General features: G+C 45.0%; 1 protein-coding gene across 2 annotated transcripts in view; it reads right to left on the bottom strand.

The window, feature by feature from the left end:
• Positions 1–1,424: 1,424 nt before the first annotated feature.
• INO80 (INO80 complex ATPase subunit) overlaps positions 1,425–20,213 on the bottom strand; it is a 124,207-nt gene continuing 105,418 nt past the window's right edge. Inside the window, exons 30-36 of one of the 2 annotated variants that reach the window (XM_055437456.2) lie at positions 9,089–9,247; positions 8,344–8,446; positions 7,426–7,514; positions 5,759–5,911; positions 5,298–5,457; positions 4,382–4,597; positions 1,425–2,220 (exon numbers count right to left, since the gene is read on the bottom strand). In XM_055437456.2, the coding sequence (XP_055293431.2) occupies positions 2,003–2,220; positions 4,382–4,597; positions 5,298–5,457; positions 5,759–5,911; positions 7,426–7,514; positions 8,344–8,446; positions 9,089–9,247 (1,098 nt within the window). In that variant the 3' untranslated portion in view covers positions 1,425–2,002. Of the gene's footprint in view, positions 2,221–4,381; positions 4,598–5,297; positions 5,458–5,758; positions 5,915–7,425; positions 7,515–8,343; positions 8,447–9,088; positions 9,248–20,213 lie in introns of both variants that reach the window. The other variant, XM_055437455.2, reaches the window with a different exon arrangement.

The raw sequence follows: 20,213 nt of genomic DNA, 5'->3' as shown, positions 1-20,213 counted from the left end.
GTTTTCAAAGCCTGGATGTCTCTGGAATCCCTAGTAACATATTTTACTTCTTTCATGATTCTTACGACAGCTAACTCTGAGAACACTGCGTTCATTTCACAGTTCCTCAGTATTTCTTCCAGCTTAACTGATAGTGGGTACTGGAACTGCATATGGGGCAGATTTCTGGGGTTTATATACACATATTTGTATACAAATTTCTAGAAACTGGGACCATCAAGTTCCTATTAGTTGGGGATTTTACGTATAATACACTGCCAGGACAACCTCTTACTTGTTGTTTTTGAAGAAAGAATCTGTCAGTTTTCAGATTGCCACTGTGTAAATGCCTAATGGTGGACCAGGTCAAGCCGCCTACATTGAAGTCCTGGAGGCGAGGTCTAGTCATAAGGAGTCCATACCCTGAGGGCCCTGGCCTGTCAGGCACTTGGTCAAGTCACCGCTCTGATGGCTGGAGGCACATTCCTATGCCCATCAATGCCTACAGGGCACTCCTCATCCCACTGACCACCTCTCTGACAAGAACAATCATGATGTTGGGGTTCTGCTTCCTCTTCATCCTGCCACTCCCCCGCAGGAGCCCTACGATGGACCCAAGGAGAGGCAGCTGCAAAGACCACAGACACCTCAATTTACATAAAATTATCTCACTCCATTTTATTTAAGATTTTTCTCCAGTTAGTAAAAGAAAGATGTGTCTCTCTTTATACATATGTACAGGTTCAGTTATAAAAATAGACAGCACATTCAAAGAGAAAAAAGGCTTGGCATTTTTCTGATTCCCTCTAAATAGCATCTGTACACAGGAGTCTGGGTTTGGGCAGGGGAATCTTAATGATTTAAATTAAATGATTCCCCTACCACCCCTACTCAAAAAAAAAAAAAAGTTTAAAAAATCAATCTATCTAAACTCAATTCCGCGATTTTCAGGTGTGCAAATTAGAGGCGGACCCGCCCAGAAGCACCTGCTCCACCAGGGACATCAGGCTGTGGGTAGGCAGAAACACCTCCCATGTGAACACCACCCCTTTGCCGCTCCTGAAGGGAAGCGAGCTTGGGCTGGCGGGGTCGGGCTGGGAGGTGGGTGCTGAGCCTGCCCTTGCTCCATCCTCTCCATCTCACTCCACCGTCCCTTCCTTTCTCAGTGCAATACAGACAGTGCATACAGCCAAGCAGGGGGCTGAAGGGCAAGGGTGGGGAGACTGTGCATTCAGGAGGGGCAAAGGGAGCCTGCAAAGGGGCAGTGAGGCTGTCCTGCTGATTGAGGTGGCTCCTGGTCTCTTACTGGCTTCTGGGAGTCCTGGGGTGGGAGCTGCGGCTACTGTTGCTGGTGGGACCTGAAGGTTCTCTAATGCGAACCATGCAGGGCAGGAGCGGAAATGCTGGGAAACAACTGCCCCCACGCATCCTGCCTCTAGCCGTGTGTCATCCTCACAGCCACCACCTTGTCCTGCACTTGTGGCTCTCCTCAGCCGTAACACTCTGGTGAATGGGTTTGGAGACTTGGGTTGTTCAATGACTGAGAACGTCAGACTACATGATTTCCTCCCTTCCGAGCCCCCCAGGAAATCACAGCCCTAAGAGAAGTCTCCACCGTGGAAGGCTCTTCACAGCACTTGTAGAGCCTTTGCAAGGGACATGGCCAGAGCTGAAGAGTGGAATGGGGATCGAGACTATGCGCCTGAGCATCGAAATGGGGTCTCTGTCAGCCCTTCCCCAGTGTGAGGTTTAAGACTTGCCTATAAGGTCCTTTGAGAGGCTGTGGGTCTGATCCCTGTCCCTGGGCCTTTTTCCTACAGGCAACCCCAGAGCATTCCTCTTGAGACATGGATGATCCAAGTGCTCACACCAGCTGCTTGCTGGTCTTTCCCTTGTTGCAATTGTCCTTGCTGCCCCGTGGCTTGGGATGGAAGATGCTGCACTGGGCAAGCTATCCAAAGACCACCTGCAGGCCAGGACGTGAGCCCCCGGTGTGGTTGAAGGAAGCTGGAAGGCCAGGTGGTTACCGTCCTCCCGAGGGGTTGGTGCCTTTGCCCTGTTTCCGGACCAGGGAGTCTGGGGCTAGGCTGCTGGTCAAGTGGAGGCTCTTGGGAGTCCCAGGAACATTATTTCCTTTGCCTAAAGGGGAGCTTAAGGGAGAAGAGGCGCTTGAAGGTCCAAAGTCAGCAAGGCCAGCAGGCCGAACGAGGGACGTCTGCAGAGGACTGCTGGCGGAGATTCCTGCGGGGAGAGAAAGAGAGGCAAGAGGAGTGTAAGCACCCGTCCCACCTGAGCTGCCTCAGTGCCTGACCCTGGTTCCTGGAGTCAGGTCTGGAGGTGAGGTTGTGGGGAACCCCTTACCACTTCTTCTTACTGTCAACTGTTTTTCCTGTAAGAGAAAACCAATACCTGCCCAGCCCTCTCCACATTACTGCATCTACAGGGAGCAGATGTCACCCAGGCACTCGAGAACGGAGCACACACTACCCTTTGGGAAGCCACGGCTACAGGAAGAGCTGTGACTTACAGGCACTGATGTGTTTTCTTATGCATTCCTGCTTCCTTCCTGGGGCAGCACTTGGGAGCTGCTTCCTTCTGAATTTCGGAAGATGTCCTCTACTCCCCAGTCCATCTGAGCTGAGGGCACATGGCTGCCCACTCTGTCCTATGTCCACACACACAGTTCTTGCGTTGCATACAGCCACCCTGCTCTCTAAGCCCCACTGCTTTCAAGGAGCTGGTTCAAATCTCCTGCACAGCAACTCTTTCTAACATTCCTAAAAAAGAATTCTAAGTGCTTGGTAAGCAGACTCGTGAATACTCTCACCCACAGTGGGGCTGCAGTCAATGACCGAATCCCTTGCTTTCCATGCCCAGTCACCAAGCACTATCAATGTTTCTTGTGACACTCTGCCCCCGTTGCCTCTAGAAGAAAGCCTGATGAGTTTCATGTTTTGCCCCACGTGGGGGTGAAACTCTGCCATGACAGCCTTAACTGCTGCCAGGACTGCTGTTTTCCAAGGATGTGATGAGCTGGCAAAAATTTAAGAAACACAGGGCTAGGCTATTATACTTCACAGTTGTTGAACAAAGGAGAAAGGAGGAGAAAGGGGAGGTAAACGAACACTTATTGAGAACTTCTATTCAATAATGCTCTTACTTGCTGCAACACCCTAAATTTTAAGCACGTGTTCTGGCAATGCCTGAATGCCAAGTGCTGCCCTTCTCACCACTGAGAGCCCGTGGTCACACGTCTGATAAGCTTCTGCCCATCAGGTCTTTCCAATCTTGACTCCTACAGGTCCTTTTCAGCACAGTCTGACTTACCTGCTTGGTGACCTTCAATATGCCTAGGTTGTTAAACCCTCTGTCACCAGTATAAATCCTTCATCAACCTTCTCTTTCCTTCTGAGTCTGGAAACTTAGTCATCAAGTCCACAGTTCTTCCTCCTTCTGATCTACAACCACAATTAAGGCCTTTCCTCTTCTTTCACTCAATGCTAACATACTGCCTTGTATTGCTGCTAAACACACTCCATGTATGGCTTCCTTGTCTCATTTTTATTATATATTCAGGTGCGGGGTCCATGTGTTATACTCCCATGCACACAGGTGTTGGGTTTTGTGTGTGTGTGTTTGGCACAGCGTGGTCTGTGAGCTCTTGGTGGGATCTGAACCCAGGCTCTCAGCAGTGAGAGCAGAGACCTAACCACTGGACCACTAGGGAAGTCCCTACAGCAGGTGTTTAATCCTAAGGTGGTGACTCACAAAACTGAAAGTTGCTCAGTTGTGTCCAACTCTTTGCAACCCTGTGGACTATAGTCCATGAAATTCTTCAGGCCAGAATACTGGAATGGGTAGCCTTTCCCTTCTCTAGGGGATCTTCCCAACCCAGATCTCCCACATTACAGGGGGATTCTTTACCAGCTGAGCCAAAAGGGAAGCCCAAGAATATTGGAGTGGGTAGCCTATCCCTTCTCCAGCAGATATTCCTGACCCAGGAAACAAACTGGGGTCTCCTGCATTGCAGGTGGATTCTTTACCAACTGAGCTACTGGCTAACTGTTAACTATGCTAGTCTGCACTACAGAAATGTAATTATTAAAATGTGAGTCTGGGGGAAAAAATCAGTTCTCAAAGCAGAAGAAATGTTTAAAGCAACATGGTCAAGAAATTCACCTTTTTGTTTTCAGTTACTTCCACTCTGAAGGCAGCCCTACACTAAGTCACAAGAGCACAGGGAGTGTCAGGACCACTTGGTGCTGAGGCGGACTCCAACATGGGCTCTGGGAAAGGGCTTGGGGCCCAGGGGTGTTCTGCCTGCTCTACCTGGCAGAATGCTCAGCAGCCCACCAGACTAGCCCCAGCCAGAATGGCCCCTTAGTCCCTGAGGCCCCCGCACCTTTAGACACGTTGTACCCGTATGCAGCATAGGCAGCGGCGGAGGCTGCAGCAGCCCCTGCTTTGGCTCCTGCCATGGCGGCAGCACTGCCTGCAGTGGACTTCCGGCTCCGGCCCTTCGCGGCTCCTTTGGCTGTGCTTCCCGAACCTTTAGGGCGGCCTCGGCTTCGGGCTGAATGGCCACGTCCTGCGGCTGGCATTTCCTGAATGGAAATCCCTGTGGGAACAAATTGGCCAAGAGGGGAAAAAAAAGTCAATTTCTTATATGTGATGAGAATCTTCTCCTGGACACAGAAGATGGCTTTCGGGGTGTTTGTTTCAGGACTCCTAGGGAGGTCTATGTCCCAATTTAATGGCTGAGCCACACTGTCACACAGCATTAGTAAGAACTTTGAGTAGCTACAACGGCCTGACACCTCAAGTTGCTTTTCATTCTCTATGAGTGGTGCCGTTACTCCTGATTTTTCTTTAAACTAGATCACTACTAAATGAACTCCAGGGATGTGCTACCTGTGATTCACCTGCACATTCCAATGTTCTCCTGCCTGGGGAATTGACTTTTACTCTCAAGTTGCAAACCTAGAGAGACTCAAAAAATAGCAACAACACTGGGCCCCATAGAATGAAGTGAGGAAAGGCCCAGAAAAGCTAACTGTAAAAAAACTAGCAAAAATAAGGGTGAAATATGAAGGACAGGAATAACTAGAAAACAAAGAAGTTCGAAATCTTTATGAAGTTCTTATTGTGCTTTCCCTAAGCCTTCTCATTCTCCCTTTCCCTTGAATAGGCTAGTAAAACAATGAGACTTCAAATGCTTTCTGCTCTACTCCACTCTTCTTTAAAGAAGGCAGAAAATGCCATTATCTGAGAAGGAACCAGGACCTCGCCCAAGTGGTAGGAACAGCTGCACCACTCACCGTTCACAGTGTCTGAGACAGAGCCTGTTATGGAAGCAGGAGAGTTGGTGGCTCGGGACTGAGGGGCTGAGGAAGCGGGGTCGTCCACAATGACCAGCATGTCACTGCTGCTCTCGTCGGGGGGAATGGAGCCAGTGTGCAGCTCACTGCTGATGGAGATCTAGAGACGGAAGGGTCATGATCACCACTCCTCTCAGTGCCTTCGGCTCCCGTGCCTAAGTAAGCACGTGCTTCCCAGGCCTCCCAACCATTCCCTCTCCTCCCTGGCATCACTCCTGAGATTCAGACCTCCTACTGTGGCTCTGGAGAAGGCAGTTCACCTTCATTTGCTTTTCTCCTGATGGATTCCTTGTGAAACCCCCTTTGCAAGGCAGGCAAATCCCCCAAAAAGCAAAAACTACCCAGTAAGGACACAGCCCCCATTGCTGCGATGAAGGCATCACTAATAAAAGGAGCCTCACCTCACTGAAAGGGCTGGGCATGGCTGAGTCCACGCTGATGAAGGAGTCATCCCCATCCGCAGAGAGGTTGGAGTTATCAGCTGAAGGAACAAATGGGATCACCAGGTTCATACCCTCCTTTCTCCTTTTGCCATCCAATTCATCTTCTTTTTTCTTCTGGGAACACACAAATCAAGAAATACAGAAAAAAACATGAGGCTAAGCACTGAGGGAAAAGTGGGGTTGGAGAAGAAAGTGATGACAGATATTTGACTCTCTGTAAACGTCTAAGTTTCACTTTATTCAATTAGCATAATATTAAAAAAGAAAAAAAAATCCTAAGGAAGGAGGAAAGGAATCACTTAGTACAAGTTTATGCATATTCTACCACAATAATACAGAGTTGAAAGGCCAGTCACACTGAATGGAGCTGTGCCAAACAGAATCTGAACAGGGCGAGGGTCGGTCAGCTTCCAGCACAGCCTTGCAGCACTTATCAGGCAGAACTAATGCAGCCCCACAAGCAGGAGGGCCCCTGCTCTTAGTTTATTTTTGCACATCTGTTTTTACTCTGCCTTGTTTTTAAATATGCATAAAGGGAATGAAGGTTCTTCTCATACACAAGGAATATTGAAGTGGTTTTTCATTATCTCCTCAATTTACATGAAAATGCTTAAGCACTGAGTGACTGGGTTACACCAAACAGTGCTAGAGCCAAGTTCAGTAGGGCTTTGTCACAGGTTAGAGATGTGGCATCAGAGTATGCTTAGAAAATTCTGGGAATCACATTCATCCACTGCACCTAACAGCATTTGTATCTAGACCTATATTAGGGTTAATATGGTACGTCTTTGGGGCTTCCCTGGTGGATCAGACGGTAAAGAGAATCTGCCTGCAATGTAGGAGACCTGGGTTCAATCCTTGCATCGGGAAGACCCCCTGGAGAAGAAAATGGCAACCTACTCCAGTATTCTTGCCTGGGAAATCCCATGGACAAAGGAGCCTGCTGGGCTACAGTCCATGGGTTTGCAGAGTCGGACATGACTTAGGGAGTAAACAACAACAAAGACTAGGTTATGATAAGGATTACTGGCACATGTACAGAAACAGCAAGACAGGAAGAAATGGAGGGGAACTACAGCCCATGTGGCAGCTAGCCTGGTGGGCTCAAGAAGGAAATGTCAGGAGGGATACAAAAAAAAAAACAAAACAGCTCAGCCCAAATCCCTGGCATGAATTGGAGAAAGAGATGAATAGACAGACAGTGATTTAATTTTCCAGTAGTAGATAATACTAGAAGAATTACGGCAGAAGGACTGGATCGAATGATCTCTTAGGCCCTTTTTAAGATTCTGCAGAATCTAATAATCTAACATTCATCTTACTCACATTTGGACTTAAGCTTTTAAAAAAAGTCCCAACAAAAAGTTCCTACAATTACATGTGACCACAGACCCACATAACATAATTATGTCTGTGTGGGGAGTACAACCCTACCAAGGCTGCATTTCTCCTGCTTGATTGTCAGTCAGGATAGAACTGTTGCATAACACACACAGATGTAGCTGGATACCAAGCAGCAACCAAGATGACAAGCATGAATTCTACATGCTTTGGAGGTATACATTTTCTGGAGGGACCACTCAGCACCCCCATCAGCCCCAGTCTACCAACCCAACTTGACATACCTTTTCTGCATACTTTTCCCGCTTGCGCTTGCGTTCTTTAACTCGGTTGGTTTCCTCCTGTTGCCGTTTCTCTTCTTGCCGGAGTCTCACTATCAAGAAAATTTTAAGACCTAATGAAGCACCTGTGGCAATCCTGATCCTTATTCTCTGAAACTAAGGTGGCCTTATTCTCTGATATTTATGATTCAAGGTATGACTTCTATTCATCTAAGGCAGGCAGATAACTGGTGGTTTCCTAACTTGGAGAACAAATAGAGTTCCTTGGATTCTAAACAGTTTTGGGGTTCAAACCATGATTCAGTCTCATTGTCATGGGTCTTGCCATGCCTTTCCTTTTTCCTTTTCTTTTCAGCCTTTTAATATCTGTGCAGTGCACAGATCGAGTATGGTTACAGAGTACTGCAACGTTTTCAGAAGGCAGTGGCACACGTGAGCACCTAAGAAAGGTGCTTCATCACATTATCTGATGTGATGCTGTCCATGCCTGCAGAAGTTTACAAGGTTAAGTCTGAAACCCACTTTCTGGCTTCTCAAAAGCCAGAAATACTGGAAGAAGGGTCTGAATATTACATATGGCAGTGTGCTTTTCCAACTTTTCCATAATTTCACAAAAATATTTTTCTGGACAGAAGAGAGTAAATTCATTACTGCTGAGGAAATCTAGGAGATAGCCTTCCTGTACACATTTATTTGAAGTCATATTACTCTAAAAATACAATTATTTCCTTATACTCCACAACACATCCTTGTATGAGCTTTAAAATAAATTATTAACCAAAAAAGTGTTTCTCCCCAAACACAGTCTGGCTTTGCCTACCCTTGGGACACAGTCAAGGGCCCTTTCATTTTCAGATATGTGGAACCAGAGGAATCATCTCTGTAAGGAGAGCACATTAATAAGAGGTCTAGAGCACGTACATTTCTTTTCCAACTCTTCATCGTCTAGAAGAAGACTAACCACCTCTTTGGGTTTCAAGGTATCTGGTTTGAAGTTCCCACCAGAAATCACCATCCGTTGAATCTAATCCAAAGCAAAAAAAAAAAAAAAAAATCACTGATAGTTATCTGTTCCCTTATGAAAAATATCCAAAAAAAAAAGAAACATGTTTCTCAATCTGTAATTCTGGTGAGGCCCCTGGATTTCCTTTTTTTTTTTTTCCATTCATGTGACTGGCTCATTCAGGTCATTTGTGCCAACAGAAAGGACAATGAGAACTTCTTTGCTTGAAACTGTTGATAGCTGTAAGATCCAATAATATTGAATCAAGAAGGAAAAGAACCAAAAATGATAATTTCTTTAGAAACTAGCAAATTAAGCATACAGCTCAGAGGCCGATCACACCGAGAATACTAGGACAGGCGCAAAGGCCATTTTTCCTTCCCATGAACGTGAAACTATGTCAAACACGAGGGCCACAACTGGGGTCTTCATCAAATGAATGACGGGTGAATACAGTGTGTAGACGCCATTCCAGAAGACAAGGAGTGAGGAGTGGCCAGGCCAGTACACGCTGCTTTTGTACAGGACTTCATTTTATCTTCTAGCCACAATAAATTTCAGGGCTTTCATGACCAACGAAAGCCGAGAGTCTTCGTCTCGGTCAGTCACTGTGGCTGAACTGTTTTCTCTACCACCACAGTACTTCCTTTGCCTTCTGCTTACCTCACTCTTCTCCTTGGCTCGCTGCAGAATGCGTTCTTCAATGGTGCCCTTACAGATGAGTCGGTAGACAGTAACCTGTTTTGTCTGCCCTAAGCGGTGGGCCCTGTCCATGGCCTGCTGGTCCACAGTGGGGTTCCAATCGCTATCATAAAAAATCACCTGTGTAGGCAGGACAAGAATACAGCAAAGACTGAGGCACTCTCAGGGCAACACCAGAAATTCTGACAGCAACCCAGCCATTCATCTATTTCAATAGTTTGATACCAGATTTTTTTCTGTGATATAAAGATGAACAGATATCTACTCATAAAACCAAGCCATTCCTTCACCTCTCTAGGCAAAGACTTTTTTCAGGGTTTTCATTTAAAAAGAGGGAGTGGCAACAATATTAACACAACATCCAGGGCTAACTATTTGTCAATCACTGTACTAGATGTTTTATGTGTATTAACTCACTTAAATTCCACTACCACTATGATTTAGTCACTATTTTATATAAATAGATGAGGAAATTGAGACTCAGGGAACTTAGAGACTTTATCCAAGATCACACAGACTAAATAAGCAGTGGGCCTGGGATGTGAAGTTTTTTTTAACCCTAAGCCTATCTTGGTAAGAGACAGGCATGGCTTTCCTGGCATTCTCAGGTTCCCACTAACAGGGTCATTTCCTGTCTCTTGAATTTCAGGCAAGAAATGTTTAAAGGGTTCTCTGGAAGCTACTTCTAGTTTGCTAAACCACAAACACAAAGAACAAAATGTACTCCCTACTCCCCTGACCCACAGGTGATCCTAAAACCAACAGAATCTTGGACCTTCAGTCCTGAAGCTACTATCAATACAGTGGATCTCTTAAAAGAAAGCCAGTTGAAAGTGACCCTCATCTCTCATACATCCTCCTCTACATTCAACCAAGTCACCAAATCTAGCCAGGACTTCTTCAGAAACAAACCCATTCTTACTCTCCCACTGCCCTTCTCCTGGGCCAGGCCCTCACCACCTACACATCTGGCTCACTGATGCTTCAAGATCAGCAGGCTTCTGAGATCACAGTCTCTTTCTTCAGTTTACTTTGGGTATCACTGGAGGCCACTCCATCCCTCTGTCAATGATGCTGTAACACACCAAGTCCAAACTCCCCTCAATAATCAGGTCCTGCTATATACTAAGACAACTTCACTTTTATTCTTTCCTAATATAAACACACCCCTTTCCTTTCATCAGATAGTTCTCTCTAGTATCCTTCACTTATATTATTTTGACTGTACCACTTCTTGCTCAAGCTGATTTTCTGACTTAGACCTCCCTGATTTCTCTTGCCTGTAACAATGTTTCTTCTTCCTATTACTTATGAATTCCTATTAGAAATTACAATGGTCGAAACCTGTTAAGCACTTAAAACAGATGTGCATACATAGCTCACTAAATTTTCATAAAAACCTGATGTATTTCCTTCATCTCATAAATTAGGAAGACTAGTCTGAAGGAAATGGCAACCCACTCCAGTGTTCTTGCCTGGAGAATCCCAGGGACAGGGGAGCCTGGTGGGCCTCCGTCTATGGGGTCACACAGAGTCGGACACGACTGAAGTGACTTAGCAGCAGCAGCAGCAGTCTGAGCTCATAGTCTTAACAGTCTCCTTTGACAACCTGCACTATTAGCAAAATGTTGCATTGCCTATCCTGGTCCAAGCTCCGACGTAGTCACTACTTTCTAAAGGTATTCAATAATTTCATATGTATTATGTATTATACAAATTTTCCTGCCTAGTGTTATTTGAGGACAGACACCATCCACCAGAACAAAGCAGAATGCTACAAATACTAGTCAATTGATACTAGAATCTCTAAGATGTGATCAAAACTAGAAAAAGCGCTAAAATGTAAGCAAAAAGAGTAATTCATGTCTCTTGACACTGTTCCTCTAGATGCTTTTTCCATTGCTTAACACTAGTCCTAAGTAATTTATTTTCTCATTTAATAATGGAAGCAATTCTTCTGCCATTTTCTGCAGAACTCACTTGATGTGAAGATGGATAAAAGGCATCAGCATTTTTAATGTTCTTGCCTCTCATAATAAGAACCCCCACTGGCTCTTTCTTATGGCGTTCCTTTTGTCTTGCTCTCATATGAGGTATAACCCCTCAACTTTTAGTGCAAGTTAGAATCCTTGAGGAAAAAGAAATGACAAACTGCCTGCCAAAGAAAGAAAATCATTATGAAAGCTTATTGTTAAGCCAGTGTCCACAGATCTAGGATTTGGAAGTATACAACGTTTGTCACTTGTTAGAGAAATACAGAAAACCTGACCACAAGACATTTTGGAACTTCAACAGGATAGGCAAAATTCTACAAAATTCAGTTTAAACTTTCAGGGAGAACAAAGGAAGAGAGGACAGAGTTAATGAAAGTGAGACCTCCAGCTGAACTGGGGTGGGGGCAACTGTTTGCCCAACATACCTAACATGACTGCATATGTGGAAAATGAGAGTTGATGCCACACCCAAAAGACAGTACCTTCAGTAGTCCAAGCCTAAGGCAATGAATAGTTCAGCATGAACTCATAATGGGAAACCCTGTATTATGAATCATTTCATAAGTGTTTCCTCCATATTTACATTTTTCCTAGAAGTCTCAGTGGCAACCAAACCTGACTCAACTTGGGTTCTTTTGAGGTCATCAACAGTAAGAAGATTGGAGCCTAAGGAGATAGGTTTGCAATTTAACTTTCAAGTCTCCTCTTTCCCCAATTTAGTGGCTTTTATCATTCAAATGGATTAAGAGGTAAAGAACTGGTGAGGAAGAGAGAATAAAATAAGATTCTACTTAGCCCTATCTAATAAGCTGTTGATGTTTAAAAAGAAAAAAATAATTCTATCTAGAAAAAGACAGAAAAATAATATGAAACACATATAAGCTAGCAAGTTAAGACAAGAATAAGAGATATAAACACCAGATGAGATGTATGGTTATTATCTACCTCAGCAATAAAAAATAAACACTAAATCAACCATGACATAAACTCAGGGGACACGATGTCCATCTGAGTAGGACAGTTATGACACCCGTCTTTATGGAGCTCAGTGACATTCTAGAGCGAAACAAGCAACAATTAAGAATACAACAACTGACTTAACTAGGAAAGATCAGAGCCAATCAATCCACAATGCGTGGCCCAGCAATGACTAAGGGGAAATATACTAATTGTCAGCACTTTTATGAAGTTGTAAACTGCAAGCTGGGAAGGCACTGGGAAGGGGAAGCAAAGGAAGAAGGTGAGAGCCGAGATGGGTGGGATGCTCTTGGCTTTCTAAGTCAAAGACAGAGAGTTTCAGGGTCTGAGGGACTGAAAACGGAAAAATTGAGAGGAACAACTGGAAACAGCTGGACCAACACTTGGAGGGAATGGGTGGAGAACGCGTTAGAAGTTCAGTTCCTTGGGAGGGCGGAAAGCTGTCCCATGGTGTCTCATGGGACATAAGACTTCTCACACTGCTTGCTGCTATGGGACAAAAGCTCCTCAATCTCCTTCTACACAAACATTTAAAACAGTCCGACACAAAAACAAAACCAACAGTGCAGTTTATAACAATCCCTTACTAAACAATGTCAAATGCAAAGACATTCCTACTTTAGGAAGAATACACAAAGAACAAGGCAGACAGTAAGGGACAGCTGCCATTAATTTCATGCTAAAATCATGTTTTTATCAACACAGTGAGTCAGAGTCTCACTGTTTACAAATACATGTTTATATATGCATTCTCAATCATAAAACATTAAGTTTTTCCTGACATTTTAGGGTGACTAACCTTTCCTTGTCCATAAATGGTTCTGGGGATCTTCCGAAGCTAAATAATCTCAGGGCAAAGTAAAAATGCCAGGCAAGCAGTTAAACTTATTGTTTCTCTAATAATACACACAGTGAGAATAACCTGACTCCACACAAACCATTACCTAGCAACTCATTTCAATCGTGTGGTTCCATTTATTTTTCCCCTGAGTATTCTGCTGCTGCTGCTGCTAAGTTGCTTCAGTCGTGTCCGACTCTGTGCGACCCCATAGACGGCAGCCCTCACAGCTCTCCCGTCCCTGGGATTCTCCAGGCAAGAACACTGGAGTGGGTTGTCATTTCCTTCTCCACTGAGTATTCTAAGAGGTTCTAATTTGTGAGTCCCCTTAGCCTTCCCCTCAAAATTAAGTGTTAACTATTTCAGAGTTGGAGACTCAGAATATTCAGAGCCTCTATGTCCCAGAATGTAAAGAGAATACCTATTTCTACTCCTCTGGTTGTGGGATTAGGGTTAGGTTTGGTTCTTCCTGACTGGTAGGAGTAGTTCACTTGTGTAAGACAAGCTGTGAAAACTAGAAGCATGGGGCTTCCCTGGTGGCTCAGTGGATGGGAATCTGCCTGCCAATGCAGGGGATACAGGTTCGATTCCTGGTCCGGGAAGATTCCACATGCCATGGAGCAACTAAGCCCATGCACCACAATTACTGAGGCCACATGCTCAAGAGTCCACAAGCCCCAACTACTGAATCTCTGCCTAGAGTCCGTGGTCCACAACAAGGGAAGCCTGCACAAAAAACCCACAACACCAGAAGCATGATGCAGCTCTGCCCCCTCAAACCTGCTTATTTTTTGGTTATTCCAATGACTGACTAGGTGAACCATTCCTTAAGAAACCATATATCAAACCTGAGATAGGCAGGCTGAGAAGGGAAAGATAGTTTAATCAAATGAACCAATGCTAGGTCTCCCCAGATGACCTCATCCAGCCTCATGGCCTTAAACATTACCTATGACCTGGTGACTCCAAAATATATCTTGAGCCTCAATCTTTTTCCTAAAAAACACACTCTACTGCCTGCATGACACTGCTACTTAGTGTCTGCTAAGAACCTTGAACTTAATGCACCCCAAATCAAACTCTTGAGTTCCTTTCTCAAACCCATTCCTCTCTGCACTTTCCCTTAACCAGTAGCTGGTACCTCCATCACCTAGCTCCTCACACTGAACGCCTTGGACTTCTCCTTGACCCACGTGATCCACATCCAATCTCACTGGCTGTGCCTTCAAAATATTGATACACGCAGATTCCAAATATCTCTCATCACCTCCACTACTTCAATCCTTGCCCAAGTCACCACTGCCTTATGTCTAATTCCTAACTGAACTTCCTGCTTCCACCTTTCTCCCTATGGGCTTCCCTACTCCACAACCCCTGAAGCCAGAAGGACACATTTTCTCTGTTGAAATCCTTCCAGTAGCCTCTCACCTCAAAATCCTAACCATGGCCCATGAAGTCCCACACAATCTGCTTCTGTCACTCATTTGACACCACTGCCCACCTTCATTCTGTTCCCCCTACAAAGGTCTTCGCTTCATTTCGATTATGCCAAGCGTGTTCTCACCTCAGGACTTTGCACTTATCTCCTTTCCCTGGAATGCTCTTGTTTTAGGCCACATTCATAACTGGCTTGCTTTTCTCACTTTCTTCAGATCTTGGTGCAAATGTCACCATATCAGAGATTTATCAGTCCATATAAAACAGCAACCCCTGATCATGAATGGGGTTTTGAAAACAATCAGAAGTTCACCAGGCGGAAAAAGAGGTGTGCCAAGAAGAAAGAGCTATGATGAGGGAGCTGTTTAGGCTCCGCTGTTAGGCGGCGCTAGTGGTAAAGAACCCGCCTGCCAATGAAGGAGACACAGGTCAATCCCTGGGTTGGGAAGATCCCCTGGAGAAGGGCATGGCAACCCACTCTAGTACTCTTGCCTGGAGAATCCTATGGAGAGAGGAGTCTGGCGGACTTTTCCAGTGAGTCCATGGGGTTGCACAGAGTCGGATGTAACTGAAGTGATTGGGCACGCACATGATACAGTATGGGAGGTTCAGGAATCAAGTCAATCATTGTTTCTGGAATATAAATTATGGAAAGAGCAGTAGTCCGGCAATTAGGCTGGAAAGGGAGATAAAGGCCACAAAGTGAAGGGCCTTGTATGTGTAAAAGAGCTTACACTTTATCTTGTAGATGACAAAGACTCCCTGAAGAGTTTTAAGCAAGGGATTAGCATGGTTGATAAAGAAGGGTATAAACAAATTGAGGAGGTATGGGGCTAGGGGGCTGAGACTGGTGTCCAAAAGATCAGCTAGGAGAAAGTGATCAATCTTGTACTCACATTAAGAGTAAGACTAATTGGGCCCACTGCTGTCAACTCCTAGGCCATGGTCAGAGGATCCCCTTTAACCTGGGAGAGAACTTAACACTTCGCTGAACTGAATCTGTGTCTGGATCAGTTCCTACGAGCTCAATCCTCTATTTCAAATATGCATTGGCTTTGGCCAGTTGGAGAATAGCCTGGGATGTGGAGGGGAGAGGGTAGAGGAGCATGGGGATTAGAAAAATGTAATAACTGGGATCCACCCACACACTAAACAGTGTCTCAACACCCATCCAAGAACCAAGTTCAGTTCAGTTCAGTTCAGTTGCTCAGTCGTGTCCGACTCTTTGCGACCTCATGAATCATAGCACGCCAGGCCTCCCTGTCCATCACCAACTCCCGGAGTTCACTCAAACTCATGTCCATCGAGTCGGTGATGCCATCCAGCCATCTCATTCTCGGTCGTCCCCATCTCCTCCCACCCTCAATCCTTCCCAGCATCAGACTCTTTTCCAGTGAGTCAACTCAACGCATGAGGTGGCCAAAGTATTGGAGTTTCAGCTTTAGTATCAGTCCTTCCAATGAACACCCTGGATTGATCTCCTTTAGAATGGACTGGTTGGATCTCCTTGCAGTCCAAGGGACTCTCAAGAGTCTTCTCCAGCACCACAGTTCAAAGCATCAATTCTTCGGCGATCAGCTTTCTTCACAGTCCAACTCTCACATCCATACATGACCACGGGAAAAACCATAGCCTTGACTAGACGGACCTTGGTTGGCAAAGTAATGTCTCTGCTTTTTAATATGCTATCTAGGTTGGTCATAACTTTCCTTCCAAGGAGTAATTTCCTGGCCGCAATCAGCATCTGCAGTGATTTTGGAGTCCAAAAAAATAAAGTCTGACACTGTTTCCACTGTTTCCCCATCTATTTCCCATGAAGTGATGGGACCAGATGCCATGATCTTTGTTTTCTGAATGTTGAGCTTCAAGCCAACCTTTTCACTCTCCTCTTTCACTTTCATCAAAAGGCTTTTGAGTTCCTCTTCACTTTCTGCTAAAGGGTGGTGTCATCCACATGTCTGAGGTTATTGATATTTCTCCCAGCAATCTTGATTCCAGCTTGTGCTTCTTCCAGCCCAGCGTTCCTCATGATGTACTCTGCATATAAATTAAATAAGCAAGGTGACAATATACAACCTTGACGTACTCCTTTTCCTATTTGGAACCAGTCTGTTGTTCCATGTCCAGTTCTAACTATTGCTTCCTGACCTGCATACAGGTTTCTCAAGAGGCAGGTCAGGTGGTCTGGTATTCCCATCTCTTTCAGAATGTTCCACAGTTTATTGTGATCCACACAGTCAAAGGCTTTGGCATAGTCAATGAAGCAGAAATAGATGTTCTTCTGGAACTCTCTGGCTTTCTCCATGATCCAGCGGATGTTGGCAATTTGATCTCTGGTTCCTCTGCCCTTTCTAAAACCTGCTTGAACATCTGGAAGTTCACGGTTCACATATTGCTGAAGCCTGGCTTGGAGAATTTTGAGCATGACTTTGCTAGCGTGTGAGATGAGTGCAATTGTGTGGTAGTTTGAGCATTCTTTGGCATTCCCTTTCTTTGGGATTGGAATGAAGACTGACCTTTTCCAGTTCTGTGGCCATTGCTGAGTTTTCCAAATTTGCTGGCATATTGAGTGCAGCACTTTCACAGCATCATCTTTCAGGATTTGAAATAGCTCAATTGTAATTCCATCACCTCCACTAGCTTTGTTTGTAGTGATGCTCTCTAAGGCCCACTTGACTTCATATTCCAAGATGTTTGGCTCCAGGTGAGTGATCACGCCACTGTGATTATCTTCGTCATGAAGCTCTTTTTCATACAGTTCTTCTGTGTATTCTTGCCACCTCTTCTTAATATCTTCTTCTTCTGTTAGGTCCATACCATTTCTGTCCTTGATCGAGCCCATCTTTGCATGAAATGTTCCCTTGATATCTCTAATTTTCTTGAAAAGATCTCTTGTTTTTCCTATTCTGTTGTTTTCCATGATAGGATACTGAATGAGGCATTCCCCAGGTCGGTAGGTGCCCAGTATGCTGCTGGAGATCAGTGGAGAAATAACTCCAGAAAGAATGAAGGGATGGAGCCAAAGCGAAACAAATACCCAGTTGTGGATGTGACTGGTGATAGAAGCAAGGTCTGATGCTGTAAAGAGCAATATTGCATAGGAACCTGGAATGTTAGATCCATGAATCAAGGCAAATTGGAAGTGGTCAAACAGGAGATGGCAAGAGTGAACGTCGACATTCTAGGAATCAGTGAACTAAAATGGACTGGAATGGGTGAATTTAACTCAGATGACCATTATATCTACTACTGTGGGCAGGAATCCCTTAGAAGAAATGGAGTAGCCATCATGGTCAACAAAAGAATCCGAAATGCAGTACTTGGATGCAATCTTAATAACGACAGAATGATTTCTGTTCGTTTCCAAGCCAAACCATTCAATATTACAGTAATTCAAGTCTATGCCCCAACCAGTAATGCTGAAGAAGCCGAAGTTGAATGGTTCTATGAAGACCTACAAGACCTTTTAGAACTAACACCCAAAAAAGATGTCCTTTTCATTATAGGGGACTGGAATGCAAAAGTAGGAAGTCAGGAAACACCTGGAGTAACAGGCAAATTTGGCCTTGGAGCACGAAATGAAGCAGGGCAAAGGCTAATAGAGTTTTGCCAAGAGAACGCACTGGTCATAGCAAACACCCTCTTCCAACAACACAAGAGAAGACTCTACACATGGACATCACCAGATGGTCAACACCGAAATCAGATTGATTATATTCTTTGCAGCCAAAGATGGAGAAGCTCTATACAGTTAGCAAAAACAAGACCAGGAGCTGACTGTGGCTCAGATCATGAACTCCTTACTGCCAAATTCAGACTGAAATTGAAGAAAGTAGGAAAAACCACGAGACCATTCAGATATGACCTCAATCAAATCCCTTATGATTATACAGTGGAAGAAATAGATTTAAGGGTCTAGATCTGATAGAGTGCCTGATGAATTCTGGACGGAGGTTCATGACATTGTACAGGAGACAGGGACCAAGACCATCCCCATGGAAAAGAAATGCAAAAAAGCAAAATGGCTGTCTGAGGAGGCCTTACAAATAGCTGTGAAAAGAAGAGGAGCGAAAAGCAAAGGAGAAAAGGAAAGATATAAGCATCTGAATGCAGAGTTCCAAAGAGTAGCAAGGAGAGATAAGAAAGCCTTCCTCAGTGATCAGTGATCAAGAACCAAGTTACTCGTCTCCAAATCCTCCAATCTGCACCTGGCCTGCCCCATTAGGCACTTCTTGGTATGAGGGAAGAACCTAGTGTGGCAAGAGAGACATGCTTTGGCATTCTCACCCAAGTACCTGTGACTCTCTGAGGATAACTGCAGTTGGGATGTGGAGATCAAGGCTTCCCCAGGGCAGGAAGGGGGAAGCGGGAGACCCAGAGATAAACTCAGGCTCAGTTTTTGGGGGGCTGTGCAGTGACAGAGCACTCTTCCAGGAGAGGCTTACCTACCAACCCTGGAGGGGACAAAGGTGCCGGAGAAGAAGCTCCTGCCCCTGGGAAGACTCTAAGAGTTTCCACCCTCTTCCAGCCACGCCTCCAGGACACAGCAATGCTGAACCAGTGCAGGGTTCTGGAGTACAACCTCCCCATTCATCTCTCTTCCTCCTCGGAGGCTCCCAGGCCCCAGCTCTGGCCCTTCAATCCACATCATGTGTGAATTTTTTTTACCCACCCTGGGAATCCAAAGCCTTCCCTGGACTCCCATACCCAGCTTTCCCACAGTAGCAGAGCTGAGCACAGAGCCAGGCAGACAAGACCTAAGGGAAAGGAAGGCTATTTGCAGCCCAGTATAAATAACAAAGTCCTGGACCTGGCTCTCTCATTAGGAGCTACAAGGGCCACAGGATCCCTGAGGGCTATTAATGTGCAGGCACTGGGCACACATGCTTTCTAGGCAACACTTCACAACTACAGGAGAAGGAAGGATTATTATATTCATTCTATTGAGGAGGAAACTATGGCTTAGAGCAGTCAAGCAACTGCTTCACGTTCACATAGTGAATAGCAGAGCTGGGATTCAAACCCACGTCTCATTTCTCTAATTTGAAGGAATCCAGAATTTACGGAACCTGCCCTCTAACACCGACAAATTTACAACCAAAGTAATTAATCAGAAAAAAAAAAAGACTACGATTAATTGAGCCAGTAGATGTAAAAACTAGAGCAGAGACCTAAGGGGCAAAGGGAAAGGCAAATTTCTGCTAACACGGCACCAAGTGAGCTACCTCATCAGAGGACTCCCCAGAACAACACCACCACCACTGACCACCTTCTCTCAGGTGGCTGAGGCTGATGATGTACAGGTAAGTTACAGAACTGACCCAGTTGCGCCTCCAGCAGGCCCGAGGCCCTGGAACCCAGTTCCAACAAGGTTAACCGGCTGAATTTTAGATGCTGAGGAAAGTACAGCCGAGTCCTGTGGCTGATACTCTACTCGGTGATGTTATGGATTCTGGTTTTCGTTCTTGAAGGCAAGCAATTCTATAGTGCAGCAGTTAACAAGGAGAAAGAATGGACAGTCTAGAAGTGGAACCTGGGAAACAGGGGGTCTAGTTCAGATCTACTGCTGTGAACTTATCCAAGCTTCTTCACCTGTGGACTTCATTTCTCCATGACCCTCCAGAGTTTGCATCTTCCTCCTATTTGTGGGGATTCTGATGCTCTGTATTTCACAGAGGTACCACAAAGACCACATTAAATGGTATTTGTAGAGTCATGCCGTCTACAAAACAATTTCCCAATTATGCATTTTTATGTCTCAAGGTTACTGAAATTGTTTTTACTTTTTAAATCACCAATTTCATTGTTCTCCAACCATGTTTAGAAGTTTAGGATATAA

Source organism: Moschus berezovskii, chromosome 9 (genome assembly GCF_049115385.1).
Source record: "Moschus berezovskii isolate FMDL1 chromosome 9, NW_MosBer_1.0, whole genome shotgun sequence".
Lineage (NCBI taxonomy): Eukaryota > Metazoa > Chordata > Mammalia > Artiodactyla > Moschidae > Moschus > Moschus berezovskii.
The sequence above is the reverse complement of the archived record's forward strand: the minus strand, read 5'-3'. Positions and strand labels throughout refer to the sequence as shown.